Below are 26,606 nucleotides of genomic sequence, written 5' to 3' on the forward strand. Positions count from 1 at the left end.
GAAAATATGGTATCTTTATTAGAATTCTCTTGAGTCAAATAGAATTGCTGATCTTTAACCTTATTGATTTATCAAAACATACCATCAGAATTTATTATCATGAACAAGTCATGAAATTCGTTGTTTTGCAGTAGAATCACAGTGCAAACATTCATCTAAACCACCTTATAAAAATAGTGCATGAAAGTCAAAGTAAGGCAGTGAGTGACTGGTTCACTGATCATTCAGCAATCTGATGGCAGCAGGGAAGAAGAGCTGCCCTTGTGCCGCTGAGTGCTCATCTTTAGGCTCCTGTACTTTTCCCCCCAATGGTAGTAGAGTGAAGAGGGTTGTGGGGCCCTAAAATGTTCTCTGCAATATTATTTTGGTTACTACTTTTAAACTTACATTCTCACCTAGAATGTTGCAGAAAATTTTGAAACTAATCTTCAAATTGAAGTATTCTAAAGACTAATAATAAACTGTTTAACATTTTTCAAACACAAACATGAAGAAATAATGCTACAGTCAACACAAATAGGAGTGAATTGTCTGGATGATGAGATTGTTCAAATTATCAAAATATCAATTTTGAAATTAAAGAACCTTTTGTCACCACAAAACCTTTCCCCACAGGAAGAGAACAGAATCTGGTCCAAGCTCACCTGCTGAAGCTATTGCACAGCCAAATTTGAGCCTAACAGGCAAAAAATTCACTACTCTATCCTGCTGCTTCATTCTGATGTTTCTACTACCTCTATGGCTGTCAGAAAGGGCTAGGTTCCTACTGAAAAATGTTTTGAGCATCTACTTTAAGAAAATATTGGACAACATTTCAATTTTTGTCATCTTTAAAAGGTCAAAAAACCTGATTGATAAACATGTATTGATTACTTGCCACAAAGAATTGAAATAATTTGAATCAATTCAGGTGTGAATGTTTTAATGTTTATTTTTAAGGAAACTGCCCCCTTAAGAACAAAATGTCACACAATGATTCCCACACAAGTTCCATAATTACCTTACAATCAACTAAATTGAAAATGTGGTGTTCAATTTTTATATATATATATATTCACACAGAAATACTCAGGGAGGAAAATAAAAATGTAATTTTCACAGCCTTTCTTTGTAAAGAAAATTTTAGGCAAATTGGCCTTCATAAATCAGGGTACAGAGTTGGAATATTATGTTGAAATTGTAGAAGACATTGGTGAGGCCATATTGGAGAATTGTGCTGATAACCTACACACAGGAAAGATATTAGTAAGATTTAAAGAGAGCAGAAGATTGACAAGCAACTTGCTAGATCAAAAGAACCAATGTTCCTATTCAGTTCTGCTGGAAAGAAAAATTCACAATCTTGAACCTCAATCATGTACTTAGATACTATGTAATTGTGGTGCAATATACCATATATACTTGTGTTATGGTCAAGTTTTTTGGATAAAATTTTTGGGTCAAATATGGGGGAAGGGGGGTTGACTTTTACAATGATCATAGTTTTGACCACACTAAATATCTACGTTGTTCAAGGCAAGGGTTCACGGTTGTGGCACTGAGAGCTCCAACGGGTGGGCAGTCGGGGCCAAGGAGAGAGTGTGGCCATGGCGTCAGGAGCTCATACGATGGTGGCTAGGCATCGGGAGCTCTAGTAGGCAGGCGATTGGTGGGAGGGTCCACAGTTGGGTGGGGGGAGAGGGGGAAGAAAGATAGAGGAAAAAAATCAAAAGCTCTGGGTGAGAGGCTGGACATCTGTAGCTCCAATGGGTAGATGGGACAAGGATCCGCGGCCGGGATGTTGGGAGCTTGGATGGGCAAGCAGCCACAGCGAGGGTTCACAGTTGGGGTGTCGGGTGTTCAGATGGGCAGGATGGCTGAGGCAAGGGTTCATGGTCAGGGCCTCGGATGGGCGAGCAGTCAGGGCCTAGGGCTGGGTTGACTTTTGCACAGGTTATACGGAAAACACATGAATTTTTTGGGGCCAAAAATAGGTGGGAATAACTATTACATGAGTATACACAGTAAATGGTATGGCCAAAAGCAATCTCTGTTCAATTTCTGAAGGATTTATGAATATCACAAGGAGAAATGATTTCTTGATGAGATACTAGAAATACATTTTGATCAAGAGAACTTGTGACATATTTACATGAGCATATAGAATTAATCAGTGTGGAACTTTAATTTCTGCTGTCATTGCAAATTTCAAATAACCTTAGCTTCAAGGACATACTTTTTGATTTGTTTCAAAATACAAGCACCTCAGAAATGTTTAATAAAATACATTACCTCCAGGAGAAATGCAGCATGGTTTGGTCCCACCATGCACTGCTTAATTGTAGCCTGTTCCAAAACGTTCAGAGGCGGATGACTGAAAATAAATTGCAAACTCGCTCAGCATTTGAAATATGTAGTTAAAAATGCAATTAAAACCAAAAATATTTAAAATATTCAGATCAACAACAACTTTTTCTAAAAAAAAACATTTTAAACACAACTTCTTATTTGGTCCCTTCCTCATATAGATCTACTTCCACTATATACTTCCCTGTCACAAATTAATAGCCCCACTCCCAAGCATTTATCAATGCAGTTTTAAAACCTTATTACAAGTTACCACCCAAAAATAAAAATTTGATCCTGACTAAAATGTGCAGGATAAGTCTGAATAGTCACATGTCAAAAATCATATGTTCAACTTTTCATTCCTAAATTCCAACCTCAACCACCATTTCTGAATACTTTAAAATGTCAATTAACCAACATCACTTAAAATTGCACAACACTCATTCAACCTCATTTTTAATGAAACAAAATTAAGAGTTTAGAAGAGTATGATTTTAACTGAGGCTCTATCAGAATACTTTTCCTTGCAAAAGCAAGATACAGTCCAACTCAGATTATCTGAAATCTGATTCTCTACAATCCTCATTTACCAAATATTTTTTAAAATATCAGATAAATGTGGATTTCCAAAATAAATCAAAAATCTTTATTTATCAGAAATCAGCCAAACTGACAGGGGACCTCGGGCTCCTGGGCAGGAGTGGGGACCTCAGTGGGGGAGGTGTCAGTGATCAGCAACAGTCAGCACTTTTTTGGGGTGATAATTAAACATTGTTTTATTAGTTTAAAAAGCCTTCACTTCTTGTTTGTTGTATTTTGAACACTGTTAAAAGTGATTTGCTGTTACTACTGGGTTGTTTTTAAAAAAATGACCAGTTCTCCTAAAAACATTTATGCCTGGCCATTTCAAATAATAAAGAGTTGTACTATATTTAAAACGGGTCACATTGGACCAATATTATACAAGTTAACCAATTTTGATTTTCTACTAAAAAACAGAACATTTACCACCTCTATATGAATAACCTATGTATTGAAACTACAATACATTTCCCTACCCAAATAACCATTATTTAACATAAACATTTTAGTATTTAATTTCCTGGATTAGAGAACATGTTGAGTGCGCTAGAGCTTTTCTCTTTGGAGTGACAGAGAAACAAAGGCAGCATAGTAGAGGTGTACCCAGATTTTGAAATATAGATTAAGTGGACAGCCACCAAATTTTACCCAGTGCAGCAATCACCATCAGTTTAAGTTTAGTGGATATATCAAGAGGTTTTTATTTAAAAAGTAGTGGGTTCCTGGAATGCACTGCCAGGCGAGGTGGTCGAGGCTGATAAATAATAGGGACATTTAAAAGATTTAAATAGGCACATGGACCCAAGAAAAATGGGGGCAGGGGTGTTATGGACCTTGATAGAAGGGTTAGGTTGATCACAGAATAGGTTTAAGAAGGTTCGCACAACATCTTTGTCTTTGCAAGACGTTTCATCTTGACCCTGGAAGGAAATTGAATCAAGGTGCCAATGCACAATTTTCAGAACATGACCAATTTCAATATTCAATTACAAGAATAATCAGGCTAGATAAATCAATAACATGAAGCTGAAATAAAAAATACAATTTGTTGATCATTGGTTTGTGCATGATGGCAATACAAATTAGCAGTTCAAAAAGTGAAGTTTTTTTTAAAACGTTCAAAGAGTTATACTGACATTGTGGCTTCAGTAATCTCAGAACATTAAGGGTGGTCATTGCCAGAATGCAGGAAACAGGGCCACAAATATTTAAATAATCAGGTTCAAATTATAAACATTTCTAATGTTCGAAGGCATAAATATTAGTTTCAAGAGATTCTTCTTTTCAAAATAGCATCTTGGTATCTTTTGAGTGAACAGGTCCTCAGGTTAACACGCAATCTAATGACTGGCACTCACTGCAGCACTCCCTCAGTTTTACATTGGAATGCTCATCTTGATATTTTGCTCGTTACTAAAATTACATACAACGTGACAAGCATGGAATTGAGCATATTTAATAAATTTTTGCATCGTTCAGTAACTAGGAAAACAACATTCTTGAAAGAAAAATTAGTTCTAGTCTTGGGTCAAGTATCCTTTCTATACCATCTGCATAGTCATATCGTTTCAATTATAACATTGCTTAGTGATACCAGTACTAAGATGCAAGTTATGGTTCCATTAGCCTTTGCAAAACCTGAGAAAAAACTGGACAAGTTAAAACCAGGTTTTCAAATGTTCTCAATGAGATCACTCATGAAGCTCAAAGTTCAAATTTATTGTCAGACTTTTCTTCTTTCTTTGGCTTGGCTTCGCGGACGAGGATTTATGGAGGGGGTAAAAAGTCCACGTCAGCTGCAAGACTACATTCATGATATCATACAAAACCTTGAGATTCTTTTAGCTGCACACCAGGTAGAATTTTCACTCATCAGTAGTGTAACTATACTCAAAAAATACATAAACAAAAGAGAGAAATGTATACAAAGGAATGTGAACAAACTGACTGTTCAAATACAGAAAATAAATATTCAGCAAAAATAATGAGCAAATTAAGAGTCTTTAAAGAGTCTCAGATTCAGTGTTGTTTAGGAGTCTGATGCTGGAGGGGGAGCAACTGTCCTTGCACCTGGTGAAATGAGTTTTGTGGCACCATACCTCCTTCCTAATGGCAGTAGTGAGAACAGAATATACCCCAAGTGGGATGGATCTTTGATTACAGCATTCCTCAGATTTTTTTTCATGGTGGGAAGGGTTTTGCCTGCAATTTACTGGGCTGTGTCCACTACCCTTTTGCAGGGCTTTCTGATCAGAGGTATTGGTGCCCCCATCCAGACCATAATGCAGCCAGTTAGCAAACATTCCACTACAAATTTGTAGAAGTTTGCCAAGGATTCTGATATCATACCGAACCACCCAAACTCCTGAGAAAGTTGAGGTGCTTTCATAAGAACACAAGAAATAGGAGCAGGAGTCGGCCATCCAACCTGCTGAGCTTGCTCCACTATGCAATGGGATCTTGGCTTATCTCCAACTACCTGCCTTTTCCCCATATTCCTTAATTCCCTTATTATGTAGAAATATATCCAACCCTGTCTTAAATATATTTACTGAGGTCACCTCCACTCGGAAGCGAATTCCAGATTTACTAGCCCCTGGGAAAGGCAGTTCCTCCTCATCTCTGTCCTATATTTACTACACTTAATCTTCAGATCATGTCCTCTAGTTATTGCCTCGCTTACCAACTTACCTACCTGAATCTTATTTATGCCTTTCTAGAAGATCCTCTATCATTCTTCTAAATTCCAGCGAGTACAGTCCCAGATGACTTGATCTCTCCTCATAGGCCAACGCCTTCATCCCGGGAATCAACTTGGGAGAACCTCCTCCAAAGCCACAATGACATTAGTATGATGGGGTCAGGAAAAGTCCTCCAATTTAATGACTCCCAGGAATTTAAATTTTCTCTACCTCTCCACCTCTAATCCACCAATGATCATTAGATCATACTCCTCTGGTTTCCCTTCCTATAGTCTACAATTAGCTGCTTGGTTTTGGAGACATTGAGTGAGAGGTTTTTAAATATACCTTTCAACCAAGTTTTTAATCTCCCTCCTGTAATGCTAACTCATCATCCTTTTTATAATTTACCATTAATGATGGATCTAATAAAAGGACTATGACATGCTATGTTTATTTTTAGTTAAAATGAAATGAAGTTGATACTTCAAGTCTCAATGAGATTTACTCAACTTTTCAAAGTTAAAATCCTTTACCTGGTACACTAAACAAAAAGGGAGAAAATGCAAGGATATATTAGAATGCACCTTCAAATGTCTTGAGGAAATAATTTGATACTTCAAACCTACATCACATTATCCAGATTAAGTTGGGAAGTTTCCAGCCAGGACAAAGCAGTATCATCTCATTCAATAAACTAACCCTTTTGATTACTGACGGCATATCAATATGTTGCACAATTCTATTCAGATGTAAGACAACATATCCAATTAATAGGTCTTCAAACTTCAGCCAACCGTTATCTCTGTGCAACAAAACAAGTTTATTTTTGGTATGATATTGTATAGATATTTAAACCTTGCTTTCAGAACAAAAATATATTAGCATTATGTACAATTATTTTCATGAATCCCTCATCTTTGGACGAAACACATCTTTGGGAGTTCACCAAATGTTTATGTAGGTATTTTGTACTTGCACAGCAATGGTTAAACTTGTACCAGAGGTTGCAACAAATCCAAATACACTTTTAATGGCAGAAAAATATGAATGGATTTCCCATGATATTTCTTTCCAAAGAGATAAAGTGAACAGTATTTTTTCCCAGAATGATCACCATTGCAGCAATGTGACACAATATTTTTCAGTTGAGTTACAATATGGAAGTAGGATTTAAGAGATTATCCAAATAACCTTTTGTATTGTCCATTTTGATCCAAACTAATGCAAAATTTGTCAATCACTGTTCACTCACTAAAATCCAAGTCTGTCACTAAAAATTAATTACAATGATGGTAGGACAGTGTGGGTCCAAGGTGGAAGTACAAGGTAGATCTGCAGCAGACAACATCCAACTTTGATTCAAAGATGTGTAACTGTCATTTGGATGCTAAGTAATTCAGATAGTTCTATTTATACAGGACACAAGCCAAGCCAGCAAAGCAGTTCCATATTTGGAGGTCTTGATAAAGATCCACGAAAGGTTCACCATCATACATCCAAATAATGGCTAGATGTCCAAATTATAAATGTATAACAAGTTTAGTTTTTTTTTTAAATATTGCACCTTTAATGAAAAAACCTTTCCTGGACCAATCTTCCTTTGGCAGTTGGTTGGGATCAAGGACAACACCTTCCACTAGCCTTCTGGGTCCTTAGGTGGCTAATAAAGCCAATGAGAAAAAAAAAGCAGATTCTCAGAATGGTGAAGAAGGTGGATGACAGAGCCTACAAGTGGGTAGTTTGAGGAACTACATACTCAATGCAGGCTTCTCATGTGCTCTCAATGTATTCTCAATACCATTCCAAATAGTCCTACACTTTGACCACCACGGGCCAATGTAGGCCAGAAGACAACATTTCTTGAAGAAAGCTTTAAGCACATCATTTAATCTTTTTCTTTAACCCCTCCTCCATAAAGTTTCAACTTATCCAAAATAACGTCAAAAAGATGGAAATGTTCATAGTTAATAAATAATGGAGAGATTTGATGAAGAAACTCCAGTGCAGATAGCCTAAAAAAAAAACTAGTGACATCTGTCAACCTTGGAAGTAGTACAAAAAGCCAGAATATGAGAAACAAAGTTATTGCAACATGGGTGTAGGAAGATATCAGGGACATGGAGAATGAACATGGAGAGATCTAAACACAAATGAGTTATAAAACTGATCTAGCAATGGAGAGCAAGCAGCATCAAGTCATATCAAGTCAACATCAGAGGAATGAAAGTGGATGGGCTTCCAAGTAGTTAGCCTATGAAGGAAGATAATAGGAGAAGACCATTCAGTTCATCAAACCTGATTCTCTATTTAATTTTTTTTTTTTTATTTAATTTAATGGTTGATCTGATTATGGACTGAGCTCCATCTACATGCCTTCCCCCACCCCCCTCCACCCCCCCCCCCCCCAAATTCCCCTACTTTGAATATAAAACACAGACAGATTTTTCAATGAGAGTGCCTCTACTGCTTCCTTGGATAGAAAATTCCAGAGATTCACCACTCTTGGAAAAGTAGTTCCACTCATCTGTTTTAAATCTACTCCCTCAAAATCTTGAAGCTAGTTCTAGACTCACCTACCCAATTTTTATAATATATTGAAACATAAAATTATGGAATTATAATAAGTTCCCTTCTCATCTTTCTGATTTTCACTATAGTCCAGGTGACTCAATCATTCCTCACAGGCTAACACCCTCATATTTGAAATCAACCTGATGAACCTCTGCTGCACTCCAAATCCAGTACATTTTTTTTTACAAGTAAGGAGAGCAGAACTGTACATCACCAGTACCATCAATGAAGGTCAACATTCCATTTGTCTTTCTAATAACCTGTTGGACCTGCAACCCATTCTTTTGTGATTATGCACAAGAACTCACAAGTCCTTCTGAATGACAGCATGTTGCAATTTTTCATCAAATAAACATTGGATGAGCTGAAATTTACTCCATGTCTAATGTAAGTGGTAAAGCAGAGCCCTGAAGCAGTGAGACTAGAATCAACAATTCTTGCATGAGGTTCAGGGTAGTGCAAAGATAACAATGAACAGAACAAAAGGATGCTGAGGATAGAAGATGTCTACTATAACCCAAAGCTATTGAAATGTTTGAAGGTTGTGACAAAATAAAGAAATTGATTTCCCTGTTGCAACAGCTACCAATGGCTGGATGCATCTGAAGGGTTAAAAACAGCATCTTTCTCAGTTAGGAAGTATTTTTCCCCAGGAGATACTGAAATAGCAAGGATACAACATGGAAGGTAGCTGCTGCTACATTGGTGACCCCGACGGTCCAGATGTTTTTCTGGCCTCTCACTATGGATCCCTTGGAGATCAACGCAGTCGCGATGAAACTGCCCCCCTTCTGGACACATTGCTCATGTGTGTGGTTTGGACAGGCAGAAGCGCAGTTTCGCCTCAAACATTTCATCAGGTGCCACGATGTTTTATCACGACGTGAACATACTCGACAAAGAGACCACGGCCAGGGTGAACAACCTCATCCACAACCCGACGGAGGTCGGTAAATATCCCGCCCTCAAGAACCTTCAGCCTCTCCCCACAGCAGCATGCCTCCAGGCTCTTTCACCTTGATGGATTGGGAGACAGAACCCCGTCTGCCCTGATGGACGAGATGCTGTCGTTAGCAGAGGACCACAAACCATGTTTTCTGTTCCGGGAAATCTTCCTCGAGCAGATGCCCGAGGACATACAGCTCCTGCTAGCAGACGAAGACTTCTCCGACCCACGGCGAGTTGCGGCCTGCGTGGACGTTCTCTGGTGCACCAAATGGGAGAACGGGACCACCCTCAATCAGGTCACCCGCCCTGGCCTATCCAGCCGCAGGCTCTCCCCCAAGCACAAGCCGGAGGAGCACCACCGCACCTGGTGTTTCAATCATCAAAGCTGGGGGGGGGGTACAGCCCTGTACCTTTCAGGAAAACAACTCAGTAAGCCCCCATTAATGGCTGCGGTGGCTGGCCACGCGAACAGCCTCCTGCATGTGACCGACAAATCCACTGGCTGACGGTTCCTAATAGATACCGGAGGGGAGCTGAGCGTGCTTCCCCCCACCCACCCACCCCCAACAGCCCTCAAAGACTCACACCAGAGCACGGGGTCCTACCCTGCGGACAGCCAACAGATCCGCCATCAGGACCTTTGGAACTCGCAGAGCACAGATCCAGATCGGAAAGGACAGGTTCCACTGGAAGTTCGTGCTGGCCTCAGTGGGCACGACGCTGTTGGGGGCAGACTTCCTCCAGGCGCACAGCCTGTTAGTGGATGTCAAGGGCAAGCGGTTAGTTAACGCTCGTACTTTTCAATCTGTCCACCTGGATGCCACAGACGCGAGCAACCCGGGGATAGCCGCCATCAGTGCCCCCAAGGACAAATACACAAGTATTCTCGATGAGTTCCCCTCCATCCTGTAGCCGCAGTTCACCGCCGCCTTGCCTCAACATGGAGTCTATCATCACATCGCGACACAGGGACCCCCGCTTCACGCCAAAGCCAGGCAATTACCCGCAGAAAAGCTGCAACTGGCCAAAGAAGAATTCTCATGACTGAAGGAACTGGGAATTGTCCATAGATCTGACAGGCCCTGGGCCTCCACCCTCCACATGATCTCCAAGACTTCAGGGGGTTGGTGCCCTTGCGGGGACTACCGTCACATTAACGATATGACCACGCCAGACCAATATCCCATCCTGCATATTCAGGACTTCTCGGCGAACTTGCACGGCACCCAAGTGTTCTCAAAGGTCGACCTGGTACGGGGCTACCATCAAATCCCGGTCCACCCTGATGACATTGGCAAGACCACAATAGTCACCCCGTTCAGCCTTTTTGAATTCTTGCGGATGCCCTTCGGGTTAAAGAATGCAGCCCAAACTTTTCAGTGCCTGATGGACACAGTGGGCAGAGAGACTTGGACTTTGTGTTCATCTATCTCGACAACATCCTCATCACCAGTCGAGACCGCGACGAGCACAAGATCCATCTCAGCGCACTGTTCGTCCATCGGGCAGAGTTCGGCCTCACAGTCAACGTAGCCAAGTGCCAGTTCAGTAGGCAGTCCCTGCAGTTCCTGGGCCATACCACCTCGGTGGCCGGAGCCACCCCGGCACCAGAGAAGGTTGCAGCTGTGCACCAGTTTCTGAACCCCACCACCCTCAAGGGCCTGCAGGAGTTCGTTGGCATGGTGAACTTCTACCTCCGGTTCATCTCCAGGACAGCCCACATCATGCGGCCATTATTCGCACTGATCGCCGTAAAGGACAAAGTCCCAATATGGCGCTTTCACTGCAACGAAAGACGCTCTGGTGGGCGCCACTCTATTATGCCACCCACGGCAGGATGCTCATACGTTCATGGCCGTTGGGAGCATTCTGGAGCAATGGGTCAACGGCCAGTGGCACCCGCTAGCCTTTTTCAGCAGACACCTCCGTCCTCCAGAACTAAAGTACAGCGCCTTCGACAGGGAACTCCTAGCCCTGTACCTGGCCATCAGGCATTTCAAATACTTCCTGGAGGGCAGACCATTCACCGTGTTCACTGACCACAAGCCGCTCACACAAGCCCTTGCGGTGTCAAAAGACCCGTCAGCTTGCCAGCAGTGGCACCTATCATATGTGTCAGAATTCATCAAATGCAGATGCACTTTCGCGGCCCACCATCCACAGCCTCACCCCAGCCTGAACAACACCCAGTTAGCACAGGGCCAGAGGGAGGATGTAGAAATACAGCCTTCCACATCACCATTACAGGACTCCAACTTCAGGACCTCCGGTTGCCGGGCAGACCAGACACTGCTCTGCGATGTTTCCACCGGCTCGCCGTGCCCTGTAGGCCCGCCGCAGTATAGGTTGCAGGCTTTCAGCATGGTTCACGACTTAGCCCACCCCTCGGTCAAGATATCGGTTCTGATGGTGGCAGAGTATTTTGTGCGGCATGGGCTCAAAAAACAAGTAGCCCAGATGGCGAGGAACTGCACACAGTGCCAGACCTCCAAAGTCCACCATCACACAAAAGCCCTGATACAACAGTTCGACTCTGCAGCCAAGAGATTCAACATAAACACGTGGTCATCGTGGGCCCCCTGCCAGTGTCCAGGGACGCCCGCTACTTGTTGACGGTGGTCAACTGAGCGACAAGGTAGCCGGAAGTCATTCCGCTGTGAGACACTTCCGCCGAGACATGTGCCAGGAACTTACTCGCTCACTGGATCGCCAGGTTCGGAGTCCCAGCACACATTACCAGCGACAAAGGTGCCCAATTCATGTCTGCCCTTCAGGCGCAAGGGACGAGCCTTTTGGGGGTCAAGCTCCACCACACCATGGCATATCATTCTCAAGCCAATGGCCTTGTGGAGCGATTCCACCGACACCTTGTCTGCCTTCATGGCTCGCCTCATCGGCCCCGGATGGGCGGATGAGTTGCCCTGGGTTCTACTCGGCATCAGGACAGCCCCAAAGGAGGATCTGCAGGTATCATCTGCAGAGTTGGTTTACGGCGCGCCAGAATCGCTACCCGGTGAGTATTTAGGCCCAGACACGGACTCGGCAGCCGACAATCCGACCTTATTGGCAGACCTTCAGAGTAAGCTCACCTCGCTAGCCCCTCCCCCCCACCTCCATCCCACTACAGTAACCAACCGTCCCGCCTGCCCAAGAAACTGGATGCAGCCGAGTAAGTTTTCGTCTGGCAAGGTTCACACATCGTGCCCCTGCAGTGCCCTTATGAATGTCCCAGAGTCCTGCAGTGATCGGGCAAGACTTTCACTTTAGACATTGGGGGCAAAGGAGAACTATTCACGATCGACTGCCTCAAGGCGGTGCACCTGGACCCCAGTCAGCCAGTTCAAACAGCCCAACCTAAGCGCTGAGGCCGCCCACCCAAGCAGCAAGACACACGAGCCGGTTCTGGAGGTGTGTGGCGGCGCACTTACTCATAGCAAACAGGCCCCACTTGTACCGCCACACCAGCGAGGCAGCTGCGAGAACAGGGTGCCGTCGAGGACCTCCTTGCCTCATTGTTTGATCTGAGCTTGTGCCCCTGCGCAGGGACGAAGCTCACGCTGCCCTTAAAGGGGCACTCGTGGGTTTTGAATTAAACTGCCATTGAAACTCCTAACGTGGTGGTGGAGAGTCTCTTTCCTCATAGCTGTTTTAAGACAAGGGTTGAATCACATCAGACAGTATCAATGTTAAAAGAAACATGATACTTTTAGCTGAATTTGAAACCTTCAATATTGAATCCAGGTATGAGAACACAGGACATAGACTGCGGGCAACTTGCGGTTGGTGGACCTGCAAAGGTTCCAGGCTACTGGAGACTGACTTATGAGAACCAAGTATTGAAGCCAGGGCAAGAAGGGCTCCCAGCATGAAGGGCGCTGAAGGCTTCATGATCATGTCAAAGATTTAGATCTGGAACTTGGGTTGCTGATGGGGGCGAACAAGAGTCTGTGCAGCTGCAGAGGCAGTGGGTACACTGGAGGCAAATGCACAGACACCCAGAGAATCTGAAGGGACTCTCTTGCTTCTCTGTCTCCTACTGTAAGGGTCACCAGGCAACACTAATGCCAACTCTTTATCTGCCTTTGGGCAGGAAAAAGGCAATTTTGTATAATATTACATGTTCTATACCATTATATGACAAAGAAATCTTGAATGTCCAGATGCAAAACAAGAAGTTGCTCCTCAAACTTGCATGGAGTATTGTTATAATACTATAACAAACAAAAAGACACAAATCAGAGTGGGAGTGTTAAGAATTGATGTTTCAGGCAACAACGGAGTTGCCCTTGTGAACTGAAAGCAGGTGCTCTGCAAGGCAGTCTCTGCAAGCTAGTATTTGCTTCTTTGAAATGCTTTATTGCTAGCCTATGTATTTAATATCTGTTCAAATTATAACTTTGTATCTCCTACCCATGCAGAGTGCTGGCTGTGGAGAAATCAAGGTAAATATTTGTCATTAGTCATTACAATATCAATCTACTACAATTTCCAGCCCTACAAACAAACCTAATGGCACACAAACCAGTACTCCAAATCAAAAGGAATTTAATAGGCGTAATAATGGATCAAGAATAATCCATAAATCGAAGCAATTTGTGTATCTTGCCACCTTCCTAGAACTTTGACCTGAAATCAAAACTTTGTTTTCTAAATCTTGCATAAACATAACTAAAATGACTGAGGCAATCTGTCTGAAAACCCAACTTGACTCAACACAACCTCAATCACGACCATAAATAAAACTCCAAGTTATTGCATAACTATGAATTTACACATTCAGGTCAGGTGTCTGCATGAATGTAACAATGGCTATTTTTCCTGTTACCAATGTTTGCTGTAATTTAGCTCCACAAACTAAACTTATAGAAGTGATACTTGCCCTCTTCACCAGAAACACCAATGACTTACAATTTGATATGATTTCTGTATTTAGCAATTAATATATGGATTGATCCCATTAGGAAGCTCTTTCCTGTTCAAAAGATGAACTCAAAAACATCATGCTCAAACATTTACAGGGGCATTGCAAGTAACAAATTATGACATTTACAGCTGAGAAACAAATGCCAAATCTGTGTAATTATATGTGATTAAATGTGCCCTCATTTAAGTATTTATAGCTGGATTTCTAAAGATTGCCAGAAACAAGACAAATATCCACTGCGAGTAATTTATTACCCCTGCAATAACTTTTTACCCATGCCATTGGACTCCATCACACCCAAAGATGCTAACTTTAAAAAAAAAAGCAGTGTTATTTACATGTTGAAACACTCCATTCTTCACAAAATTAAGGAACAAATGCTTCAACTAGTTGGTCCATTTCCCAATCCACTTAACCTGTAATTTGTTCTAATCATTCACCATTACCTAAAGTATGTTAGACATATGAATTATGGCATCAAATTGCAAATTCAATAGTTGGAATTTGATCCCATAATTTAAAGAGCAATAGTTTGACATAAATCAAATGAGACAAATAACACATTTGAGCTTTTTTTTTTAAAAAAAACATGGTGCCAACAGAGGCAGGAACATTGGACAAAGAGAAAAATCTTTCAGCAAGACCATGGCTTTTTTTAAATATCTACCTGAATTGGTTTAATGTTGTGTTTGGGTCCTATGGTTGCCAATCTTGAATCTGCAACCTCTAAATTCTGTACTACACATGCCAAAAAAGGAGAAGCTAGCAGTCAAAACTAAGTTGGAAACAAAACAGGGAAGGCAGAGATAAAACAGTTACAAAGGATATATTAGCAGAGAAAATGATATGATGAATGTTGGAGATAGTTACACATTAATATCATCAATTTTTAAACGTCCATTACTGAAGACAAATTGAAAATATTTAAAGCAAGCTTATTAAATTCGGCAATGTTGAATAATCAACTCCTTTGAAATCATTATCATTAGGAACTCCAGGAGTGGATTCATCAATTACTAGCAAATAAAACAAATTACTGCAAACCCAAATCCAAGTCTACAAATATTAAATATACACAACATTCAACCCAGAGTTGGCAATGCTCTATACCCATGTGCTGTGCACAACAGATCGCCGCACGTGCAACAAACAGCAAAACACAAGTCCTAATTCTCCATATCCCAATATTTATTGCATGGACTAAATTAATTCCAGTTCTATTTTATTTCAAAAAGACCATTTTCTGTCCTATCGAATAGGAAAAATCCATTCAGGAAAAATTAATTTTCCAAATCAAGTGCTTACTTAGATTTGGCCAAAGAAAAATACATGAAGTTCAAGGTTTAAACCTCTACATCAAGAACTGAGTACAGTGACAAAAATATAAATTAAATATTCACAGTACCTGCTAAGATTGAATTTGTTGAGTTTTTCAGATACTTCTCGTAATCTGCAAAGAAACAAATTTAGTTGAAACAATGGAATAATAGTGTTTTTTTTAAATCTTACTTCAACATACGAGTTTCTTTTAAAGGGCTAAATTGTAGATTCACCATGTTGGACATATCAGTTACAGTTCTGCATTTCAATTGTCTAAGTTTTGGCGGGGTAAGCAAGAGATAAGGGCTCCCTGTGGCAAGAAGGCCAGTGACGAAAGGATATTTCATGCAAATGCTGGGGACACCAGTAATGTTTTCTTCACATAGGAAGTTGTTATGGCCCAAAATGTTCAGTTTTAGAATAGGCTCAATACTTGCTTACAAATACGATTTGGATAACTATTAGTAAAGGAAGAACTTTTCTTTGTGCTTTGAACAGAAGAATAAAAAGCATATCTGGCTCAAGTTCAATGGGCCAAATAGCTTTTATCTTGCAAGATGTGCAAATATCCTCAATACTTCATAATAATCAGGCAGCACAGGTGGTGTAGTGGTTAGCACAACGCCTTTACAGCACCAGCGACTGGGACCAGAGTTTGATTCCCGTGCTGTCTTTAAGGAGTTTGTACATTCTCCTCATGTCTCCAGGGACTCTGGTTTCCTTCCACTGTTCAAAATATACCAAGGGCATAGCCTAATTGGGTGTTAATTGGGTGTAAATAGGGTGGCACACTTTAATGGGCTGAAATGGCCTGTGATGAATGTCTCAATGTGTTGTGTGACAGTGTTTTGCTGAGTTGTAGATACATTTATGAATAGCAACATCTCCAAGGAATAGGAGAAGGAATGTAAAGTGATTGATTGTTCAACCCAAGACCCAAGGAACCTGGTATACTTCAAATCATGATCAAAGTATCCACCATCGGGAAATGAAGCACAAGGATTAAAGATTTCTGGTGACCTCTGTGTTGCATGAAAATGTTAGCATGAAATGTGCACCGAAGCTTCCAAATTCTTGTCAATTCCAAAGACAAGAGTCGCCTCCCTTTACATTTATTTCATGATATGATGTTGTCAACCAATTTGTGTAGGATTTCAGCAATTGGGATAAACAATGTCACATCTAGTCATTTAGTTTGAATCCATTTTTCTTGATACTGATCAAGTCAAAGGAGAGGTATAAAGTCCAAAAACAGGCAAATGGGACTAGCTTGCATAGACAACTTGGTTTACATGGAGAGTTTGAATTCCAGATAGCTTTAGTGTAATCTTCTTTGGCTTGGCTTCGCGGACGAAGATTTATGGAGGGGGTAAAAAGTCCACGTCAGCAGCAGGCTCGTTTGTGGCTGACAAGTCCGATGCGGGACAGGCAGACACGGTTGCAGCAGTTGCAGGGGAAAATTGGTTGGTTGGGGTTGGGTGTTGGGTTTTTCCTCCTTTGCCTTTTGTCAGTGAGGTGGGCTCTGCGGTCTTCTTCAAAGGAGGTTGCTACCCGCCAAACTGTGAGGCGCCAAGATGCACGGTTTGAGGCGTTATCAGCCCACTGGCGGTGGTCAATGTGGCAGGCACCAAGAGATTTCTTTAGGCAGTCCTTGTACCTTTTCTTTGGTGCACCTCTGTCACGGTGGCCAGTGGAGAGCTCGCCATATAACAGGATCTTGGGAAGGCGAAGGTCCTCCATTCTGGAGACGTGACACACCCAGCGCAGCTGGATCTTCAGCAGCGTGGACTCGATGCTGTCGACCTCTGCCATCTCGAGTACTTCGACGTTAGGGATGAAAGCGCTCCAATGGATGTTGAGGATGGAGTGGAGACAACGCTGGTGGAAGCGTTCTAGGAGCCGTAGGTGATGCCGGTAGAGGACCCATGATTCGGAGCCGAACAGGAGTGTGGGTATGACAACGGCTCTGTATACGATAATCTTTGTGAGGTTTTTCAGTTGGTTGTTTTTCCAGACTCTTGTGTAGTCTTCCAAAGGTGATATTTGCCTTGGTGAGTCTGTTGTCTATCACATTGTCGATCCTTGCATCTGATGAAATGGTGCAGCCGAGATAGGTAAACTGGTTGACCGTTTTGAGTTTTGTGTGCCCGATGGAGATGTGGGGGAGCTGGTAGTCATGGTGGGGAGCTGGCTGATGGAGGACCTCAGTTTTCTTCAGGCTGACTTCCAGGCCAAACATTTTGGCAGTTTCCGCAAAGCAGGACGTCAAGCGCTGAAGAGCTGGCTCTGAATGGGCAACTAAAGCGGCATCGTCTGCAAAGAGTAGTTCACGGACAAGTTTCTCTTGTGTCTTGGTGTGAGCTTGCAGGCGCCTCAGATTGAAGAGACTGCCATCCGTACGGTACCGGATGTAAACAGCGTCTTCATTGTTGGGGTCTTTCATGGCTTGGTTCAGCATCATGCTGAAGAAGATTGAAAAGAGGGTTGGTGCGAGAACACAGCCTTGCTTCACGCCATTGTTAATAGAGAAGGGTTCAGAGAGCTCATTGCTGTATCTGACCCGACCTTGTTGGTTTTCGTGCAGTTGGATAATCATGTTGAGGAACTTTGGGGGACATCCGATGCGCTCTAGTATTTGCCAAAGCCCTTTCCTGCTCACGGTGTCGAAGGCTTTGGTGAGGTCAACAAAGGTGATGTAGAGTCCTTTGTTTTGTTCTCTGCACTTTTCTTGGAGCTGTCTGAGGGCAAAGACCATGTCAGTAGTTCCTCTGTTTGCGCGAAAGCCGCACTGTGATTCTGGGAGAATATTCTCGGCGACACTAGGTATTATTCTATTTAGTAGAATCCTAGCGAAGATTTTGCCTGCAATGGAGAGCAACGTGATTCCCCTGTAGTTTGAGCAGTCTGATTTCTCGCCTTTGTTTTTGTACAGGGTGATGATGGTGGCATCACGAAGATCCTGAGGCAGTTTTCCTTGGTCCCAACAAAGCTTGAAAAACTCATGCAGTTTGGCATGCAGAGTTTTGCCGCCAGCCTTCCAGACCTCTGGGGGGATTCCATCCATACCTGCTGCTTTGCCACTTTTCAGTTGTTCGATTGCCTTATATGTCTCATCCAGGGTGAGGACCTCATCCAGCTCTAGCCTTAGGGGCTGTTGAGGGAGCTGGAGCAGGGCGGAATCTTGGACTGAGCGGTTGGCACTGAAAAGAGATTGGAAGTGTTCTGACCATCGGTTGAGGATGGAGATCTTGTCGCTGAGGAGGATTTTGCCGTCTGAGCTGCGCAGCGGGCTTTGGACTTGGGGTGAGGGGCCGTACACAGCCTTTAGAGCCTCGTAGAAACCCCTGAAGTCGCCAATGTCCGCGCTGAGCTGGGTTCGTTTGGCGAGGCTAGTCCACCACTCATTTTGGATCTCCCGGAGTTTGCGCTGAAGATGGCTGCATGCGCGACGGAAGGCTTGTTTCTTCTCTGGACAGGACAGCTTTGTAAGGTGAGCCTGGTGGGCAGCTCGCTTCTTTGCCAGCAGCTCCTGGATTTCCTGGCTGTTTTTGTCAAACCAGTCCTTGTTTTTCCTGGAGGAGAAACCCAGTACCTCTTCAGTGGATTGCAGTATGGTAGTCTTCAACTGATCCCAGAGGGTTTCAGGGGACGGGTCCGTGAGGCGGGTTGCATCGTCGAGCTTTGCTTTGAGGTTTGCCTGGAAGTTTCCTCTCGCTTCGTCTGACTGCAGGTTTCCAACATTGAACCTCTTTCTGGGGGCTTTATTGTTCCTGGGCTTTGGCTTGAAGTGAAGGTTGAGCTTGCAGCGAACCAGCCGGTGGTCAGTGTGGTATTCCGCGCTAGGCATGACCCTGGTGTGGAGCACATCTCGTTTGTCACTTTCTCGCACCAGGATGTAGTCCAGGAGGTGCCAGTGTTTGGATCGGGGATGCATCCAGGTGGTCTTAAGGCTGTCCCTCTGCTGAAAAAGGGTGTTTGTAATGACAAGCCGCTGTTCTGCGCAGAGCTCCAACAGGAGGCGCCCATTGTCGTTGCACTTGCCGACGCCATGCTTGCCCAGGATTCCTGCCAGGTTTCTGAGTCTTTGCCGACACGAGCGTTGAAGTCGCCCAGGATGACAACCTTGTCGGCTGTAGGGGTGCGTTGGATGAGGTTGCGCAGGTCGGTGTAGAACTTGTCCTTTTCTGCTGGTTCCGCCTGGAGGGTTGGAGCATAGACACTGATGAGGGTAATGTGACGCTTGTTTTGAAGGGGGAGTCGCATGGACATGATTCGGTCCGAGAGGCCTGTCGGAAGGTTTTCGAGTTTGGAGGCAATGAAGCTCTTGACCATGAAGCCTACACCAGATAGGCGTCGTTCATCCGAAGGCTTGCCAGACCAGTAGAGTGTGTAGCCCGCGCCGCGTTCTTGAAGGCTGCCTACATCTGCCAGGCGGACTTCACTGAGAGCGGCTATGTCGATGTCAAGTCTGAGGAGTTCATGTGCAATGAGGGCAGACCGACGTTCAGGTCGGTGGCTGTCAGCCTTGTCTAGCATGGTTCTGATGTTCCAGCATGCTAGCTTGAGTTTGTGAGCATCTTTTGAGGGGGAGGACGTGGAGGGGGAGGACGTGGAGGGGGAGGACGTGGAGGGGGAGGACGTGGAGGGGGAGGACGTGGAGGGGGAGGACGTGGAGGGGGAGGACGTGGAGGGGGAGGACGTGGAGGGGGAGGACGTGGAGGGGGAGGACGTGGAGGGGGAGGACGTGGAGGGGGAGGACGTGGAGGGGGAGGACGTGGAGGGGGAGGACGTGGAGGGGGAGGACGTGGAGGGGGAGGACGTGGAGGGGGAGGACGTGGAGGGGGAGGACGTGGAGGGGGAGGACGTGGAGGGGGAGGACGTGGAGGGGGAGGACGTGGAGGGGGAGGACGTGGAGGGGGAGGACGTGGAGGGGGAGGACGTGGAGGGGGAGGACGTGGAGGGGGAGGACGTGGAGGGGGAGGACGTGGAGGGGGAGGACGTGGAGGGGGAGGACGTGGAGGGGGAGGACGTGGAGGGGGAGGACGTGGAGGGGGAGGACGTGGAGGGGGAGGACGTGGAGGGGGAGGACGTGGAGGGGGAGGACGTGGAGGGGGAGGACGTGGAGGGGGAGGACGTGGAGGGGGAGGACGTGGAGGGGGAGGACGTGGAGGGGGAGGACGTGGAGGGGGAGGACGTGGAGGGGGAGGACGTGGAGGGGGAGGACGTGGAGGGGGAGGACGTGGAGGGGGAGGACGTGGAGGGGGAGGACGTGGAGGGGGAGGACGTGGAGGGGGAGGACGTGGAGGGGGAGGACGTGGAGGGGGAGGACGTGGAGGGGGAGGACGTGGAGGGGGAGGACGTGGAGGGGGAGGACGTGGAGGGGGAGGACGTGGAGGGGGAGGACGTGGAGGGGGAGGACGTGGAGGGGGAGGACGTGGAGGGGGAGGACGTGGAGGGGGAGGACGTGGAGGGGGAGGACGTGGAGGGGGAGGACGTGGAGGGGGAGGACGTGGAGGGGGAGGACGTGGAGGGGGAGGACGTGGAGGGGGAGGACGTGGAGGGGGAGGACGTGGAGGGGGAGGACGTGGAGGGGGAGGACGTGGAGGGGGAGGACGTGGAGGGGGAGGACGTGGAGGGGGAGGACGTGGAGGGGGAGGACGTGGAGGGGGAGGACGTGGAGGGGGAGGACGTGGAGGGGGAGGACGTGGAGGGGGAGGACGTGGAGGGGGAGGACGTGGAGGGGGAGGACGTGGAGGGGGAGGACGTGGAGGGGGAGGACGTGGAGGGGGAGGACGTGGAGGGGGAGGACGTGGAGGGGGAGGACGTGGAGGGGGAGGACGTGGAGGGGGAGGACGTGGAGGGGGAGGACGTGGAGGGGGAGGACGTGGAGGGGGAGGACGTGGAGGGGGAGGACGTGGAGGGGGAGGACGTGGAGGGGGAGGACGTGGAGGGGGAGGACGTGGAGGGGGAGGACGTGGAGGGGGAGGACGTGGAGGGGGAGGACGTGGAGGGGGAGGACGTGGAGGGGGAGGACGTGGAGGGGGAGGACGTGGAGGGGGAGGACGTGGAGGGGGAGGACGTGGAGGGGGAGGACGTGGAGGGGGAGGACGTGGAGGGGGAGGACGTGGAGGGGGAGGACGTGGAGGGGGAGGACGTGGAGGGGGAGGACGTGGAGGGGGAGGACGTGGAGGGGGAGGACGTGGAGGGGGAGGACGTGGAGGGGGAGGACGTGGAGGGGGAGGACGTGGAGGGGGAGGACGTGGAGGGGGAGGACGTGGAGGGGGAGGACGTGGAGGGGGAGGACGTGGAGGGGGAGGACGTGGAGGGGGAGGACGTGGAGGGGGAGGACGTGGAGGGGGAGGACGTGGAGGGGGAGGACGTGGAGGGGGAGGACGTGGAGGGGGAGGACGTGGAGGGGGAGGACGTGGAGGGGGAGGACGTGGAGGGGGAGGACGTGGAGGGGGAGGACGTGGAGGGGGAGGACGTGGAGGGGGAGGACGTGGAGGGGGAGGACGTGGAGGGGGAGGACGTGGAGGGGGAGGACGTGGAGGGGGAGGACGTGGAGGGGGAGGACGTGGAGGGGGAGGACGTGGAGGGGGAGGACGTGGAGGGGGAGGACGTGGAGGGGGAGGACGTGGAGGGGGAGGACGTGGAGGGGGAGGACGTGGAGGGGGAGGACGTGGAGGGGGAGGACGTGGAGGGGGAGGACGTGGAGGGGGAGGACGTGGAGGGGGAGGACGTGGAGGGGGAGGACGTGGACCTGTCCTCGGGCCTGCGCAAAGGAGCTTTTAGGTGGAGTGCAGTGCGCGCAGTACTGGCCCCACCCTTTACACCCATGGTTCGTGTGCCGTGGCCAAGCAAGCTGGGACGTGGCAGCGAGGTCCTTGGGTCGTAGGTTTTATATCGGAGTGGCCTTCTCCTATGCAAGTTTCTTACCCGGGCTGGAGGGGCCTGCTTTAGTGTAATATTGCTTTATAAAAATACATTAAAGATTTGAAACAAAATTGTTTAAATTATGAAGTAGTATGCTTTTTGAGATGACAAGTGAAGCCATAAATGTGAGTAGCTAATGTGACTGGGATTTAATATTAATGGTGAAAAATGGGCAACAACATTCTGGCTAAACTAGAATTTATTGAAATAGGCTGGGTCACTAAAGCAGGAGTTAAACAGGAATTGTGCAATACACAAAAGTGCTGGAGTACTCCATTTTTGCACCATTTATATTAAATCCCAGTCACAATAGCGGCTTCACTTGTCATCTCAAAGGTCCTCCAGCTCTGGCATCATAGGTATACAACTCTTTTAGCCTTAAACTCAAGAATCTGTCCCTAAAATTCTTCTTTTCCTCAAGATATTATTTGAACCTAGCCACTGTCAATTGTAGGCTACTTATACACCTATAAACAGTCTTGGAAAATTATGGTACATTAAAAAACCCATACAAATTCAAGTTACTTAACTCTACATAAATTGTTAAAACTGTTCCCAACAAAAAGTTAATTAAAAATCAATTATATTTTAAATAATCTTCAACAAGAAATGCATTAATGCACTGAACAGGTACAGGTAACATAGCATATGATAAGTATGGGATTGAAAAGTTAACTTTTGCACAATTTCAAGTGTTCCTTCCGCTTAGTATCAGGGCCAGCAATTCTCACAAAGATGAAAATGTAGCGGCGGCTAAACTGCTCCTGCAATAACACACGCAACCAGAAGGGCTGATCTCAGTGAGCAGACTGGTTTATTGCAGGCTGCTGGGCTGCACTTATACTCCCAGCCCGGACCTGGCTGAGAACCGTACTGGAGGGCACTGACATCACCCGGGCATCACGTGGTCCCCAAGCGTGGGTTTCTGAGCCCCGAGCTGGAAGGAAGGGAAACCCCCGACGGTGCCATTTTTGCTAGCTGCCCCACTGCGTGGCTTACAAGCGCCGGTTCGCCTGCCTTGTGGTGAGCCGCAACAAAAACATAATTTGCCAGTAGGTATCCAACCTCCACATTCCAACTCCAATTCTCTTCAATTATTCAGCCAAGGACAAACAAGACAAAGATAACATTTTGCACAAATCACAGAGAATCTTCAAGGTACACCTTATCACTTCGAAATGGAAGATCAATACAAGGTACTACCCCTGGCCCCCAATAGTTAGATTCTTGGATTCTTTCTTGCAACCAACAGTTATCATTTTCTTGAAACTCCCCATACTATCCAAACCCTAAACTAGCCCAGGACCACCAAAAGATTTATTTTCACTCCTGTGAATATTTGTTCTTTTATATGACCTCTTTTCATGTCTTGGCAAATTATGGTAATTTATTGTATAATTTTGTAGTCAGCTTATTTTGTGTATCTGTTTGGCTTCAGCAGGAACCTGTACAAAACATTGTACTTGTATAAATGACAAACTAACATTACTCATTAATCTGAGTGTACCAAAGTATAAAATTACTGGAACCATGTAGGTAAAGTTATATTCATGAAGATTAAATGAACAAAGGCTTTTTGAAATTTTTTGTGATCAAGTTTCCAGCATGTTTTCATGCCCTCATCATTTTGATATGGCAATTCATTAAATCTGGCGAGTTCCCCAGGTGGATTGCAAATAAAATGCAAAAATGCAAGAATGAAACCATACTTTTCATCACAAGAACTTCATAGAATAACTGCAATCTCCATTTCAAATTCAACCCAACTAAAAAATTCTTAGCAAGTCAGATGCTCATGTGAAAAGACATTTCAGGCCTTTTAGCTGGTCAATCATTTTCAAATATGCTGTGCTGTCAATATTTTATTATTTTTACACTAAATTTAAGAAGCCCTAAACAATTTTCCAAGGAATAATGCAGGTACTCAATTTGTTCCAAATTCCATGGGTTCAAAATTTTATGGCATTATTTGCATCTAATGGTCAATTAATGCACAGTCTTAATTTCACCCAATTAAATTATATGCAATTGCTTTCTTCACTGCTTATGAAGTAGGCTGGAACATTCCAATGGGCACAAAGGTCACCTTTCTCTCCTGATTATGGAACTAATAGATCTTTTGATAATGCAATTAATTAATTAATACGTACATCTACTTAAAACCAGGAAAACACTTGTATAATTCACAACAAAGAAAATGAATATGCTGGTAATCAATCTTTGTTAAGCATTTTCTTTGCTGAATCATGGGAAAATGTGGATGGTGCAATGAGTGGTAGAATGTGGAAGAGGGCTTGAGAATGGGTTGTGAAATCATGTATAGAAAATTTAAATAAAATATTCAAAAAAAGAGAATGGGGGTTGCTGAGAGAATAAAGAATTAATGTAGGATTAGTGTAAATGGGCAATTGTTGGCTGCTATGGACTTAGTGGGCCAAAGAACCTGAATATGTGTTGCAAGTCTCCATGATTAAAGGAATCAAACCCAGTGTACATCAAGGAGTTACGAGTATCATATTTATTATGATAGCCTTAGCTGTTGCAAAAAAATGTATTATGTCAACCTGGAAATTAGAAGATAGCCTGAGAAAACAACAATGGTACATGGAAATGAATAAATGTATTCCATTGGAAAAAATAACATAATTTAAGAAATAAGATCACAGTATTCAAACAAATTTGGGAACCATACATGGAACACAATAGAAGTCCTACCGCGGACCTCCACCGCCTAAAATGACAGAAGGAGAAGACAACGAAATGAACTGACCCAGTATGTAAAAGTAGAAAACACAAATTTCTTGTTTATTTTCATTGTGTGACGATATTGTTTAATGGGTTTAATGTATCATGTATGTTGAATGTTGAGTGAGTGGGGAGAGGGGGTGAAGGAGGGAGGGAAGGTGGGGGAGAAAGGGGAGAAAATGACACTGTGTATATTCAAGAGGGAAATGTTTGTGTGTATTTTGGTCAGTATGGTTCATAGTGTGAAAAATAAAAAAAAATTTAAGAAAAGGAGTTACGAGTAAAAACTAGTAACCAATAGAAACTCTACATGATGTTCTTATTGCTTCAATAAAGCGTTCATTAGACATCAGTGGCCAGAGACAGCAAATAACAAACATGCAAAGGCAATACTCAAATGAAGTTTCAGTCCCAAGCCCTTTGCCAGAAATGTGGGAATGTTTCATCAGGCCCAAAAAGTTGGTTCCTCTTTACTTCCTATGGATGCTGCATGACCTGCTGAGTTTCTCCAGGACATTTGTGCACTACACTTGACCCCAGCATCTGTTTGAAATGTCAAACTTGAAATTCTGGAAGCACAAGGAGACTGGAGAGGCTGGAATCTGCAGCTAAACAATATGCAGGTTGAGCAGCACAAGTGGGAGAAAAAATTCTGAAGACTTTCAGTCCAAAATATTATCCATCTTGAACATAATCTTCAGAGATCAAGAACAATTTTCTATTCTCACAAGTAAAAATCCTGAAACAGTTCTACTGTGTTACATGAAGTGTGAACAACTTTAATGGCAGACTAAACAATGATTAGTGCTTCATCATTTCTCTGGCTTTATAAAAACTTAATATAGAACATTCCAAGTCATTAATTTTAAAATCCAATTAGTTTTGACCAATTTTCAGATTTTACTTAAAATGTCCTGTTACAAGCCCAGAGAACCCCAAAACCCAGCAGCAATAGAAATTCACCAAGACAAATGGTTACTTACACAAAAGTTGCTTTTAATTTTCTTTAAACATAAAAATAGGATCAAACTTTAACTTATTACTATTAACCTAACTTAACCCCCTTCTAATTCTAAGCACACGTGTATGTAATGTGTACATGTTCAAGATGTTATTTGCTTTAATAGTCCAATCATTCATTTCTCCAAGTTCACCAGTATCAGGCAATTCTTATACTGTGCACAAAATTTAACATTTATGAATTTTTACCAGGCTCTGGTGCTTAAAGGTAAATAATTACCACTCAGGAAGGCTCTTGTTGATTTCAGAGAGATATTTGTTGCTCACTGGACACACACAAACTGATTTCCTCCAAACAGTTACATCAGTGTCTTGCTGAAGAAACTTGCCCCAACATGGATTTACCAAATAATAATCTCTTCTTCCAGGTCACCAGAATTCCTCTGTTCCCTTATTTCAGGAGAAACACTTTAGCCAGCCATTTCCTCTTGTAAGAACTACAAGGGTTTTCAACAGGCTGAACTCAGAACTCAACAGTCTTCAAAATGGGGTTTTCAACATGTTCCAGCCTCAAAAGCTTCTTCTCTATTCTCTCTGCTTGTAAAATCTAG

At 44.7% G+C, this 26,606-nt stretch overlaps 1 protein-coding gene across 18 annotated transcripts in view; it reads right to left on the bottom strand.

Moving 5' to 3' along the window:
• The window catches only part of ubr5 (ubiquitin protein ligase E3 component n-recognin 5), a 165,403-nt gene that overhangs the window by 132,786 nt on the left and 6,011 nt on the right, over nt 1-26,606 (bottom strand). For all 18 annotated transcript variants that reach the window (XM_069920472.1, XM_069920480.1, XM_069920471.1 and 15 more), the window contains exons 2-3: nt 15,443-15,487; nt 2,272-2,353 (exon numbers count right to left, since the gene is read on the bottom strand). In XM_069920472.1, the coding sequence (XP_069776573.1) occupies nt 2,272-2,353; nt 15,443-15,487 (127 nt within the window). The remainder of the gene's footprint in view (nt 1-2,271; nt 2,354-15,442; nt 15,488-26,606) is intronic.

This window comes from Narcine bancroftii, chromosome 2 (genome assembly GCF_036971445.1).
Source record: "Narcine bancroftii isolate sNarBan1 chromosome 2, sNarBan1.hap1, whole genome shotgun sequence".
Classification (NCBI taxonomy): domain Eukaryota; kingdom Metazoa; phylum Chordata; class Chondrichthyes; order Torpediniformes; family Narcinidae; genus Narcine; species Narcine bancroftii.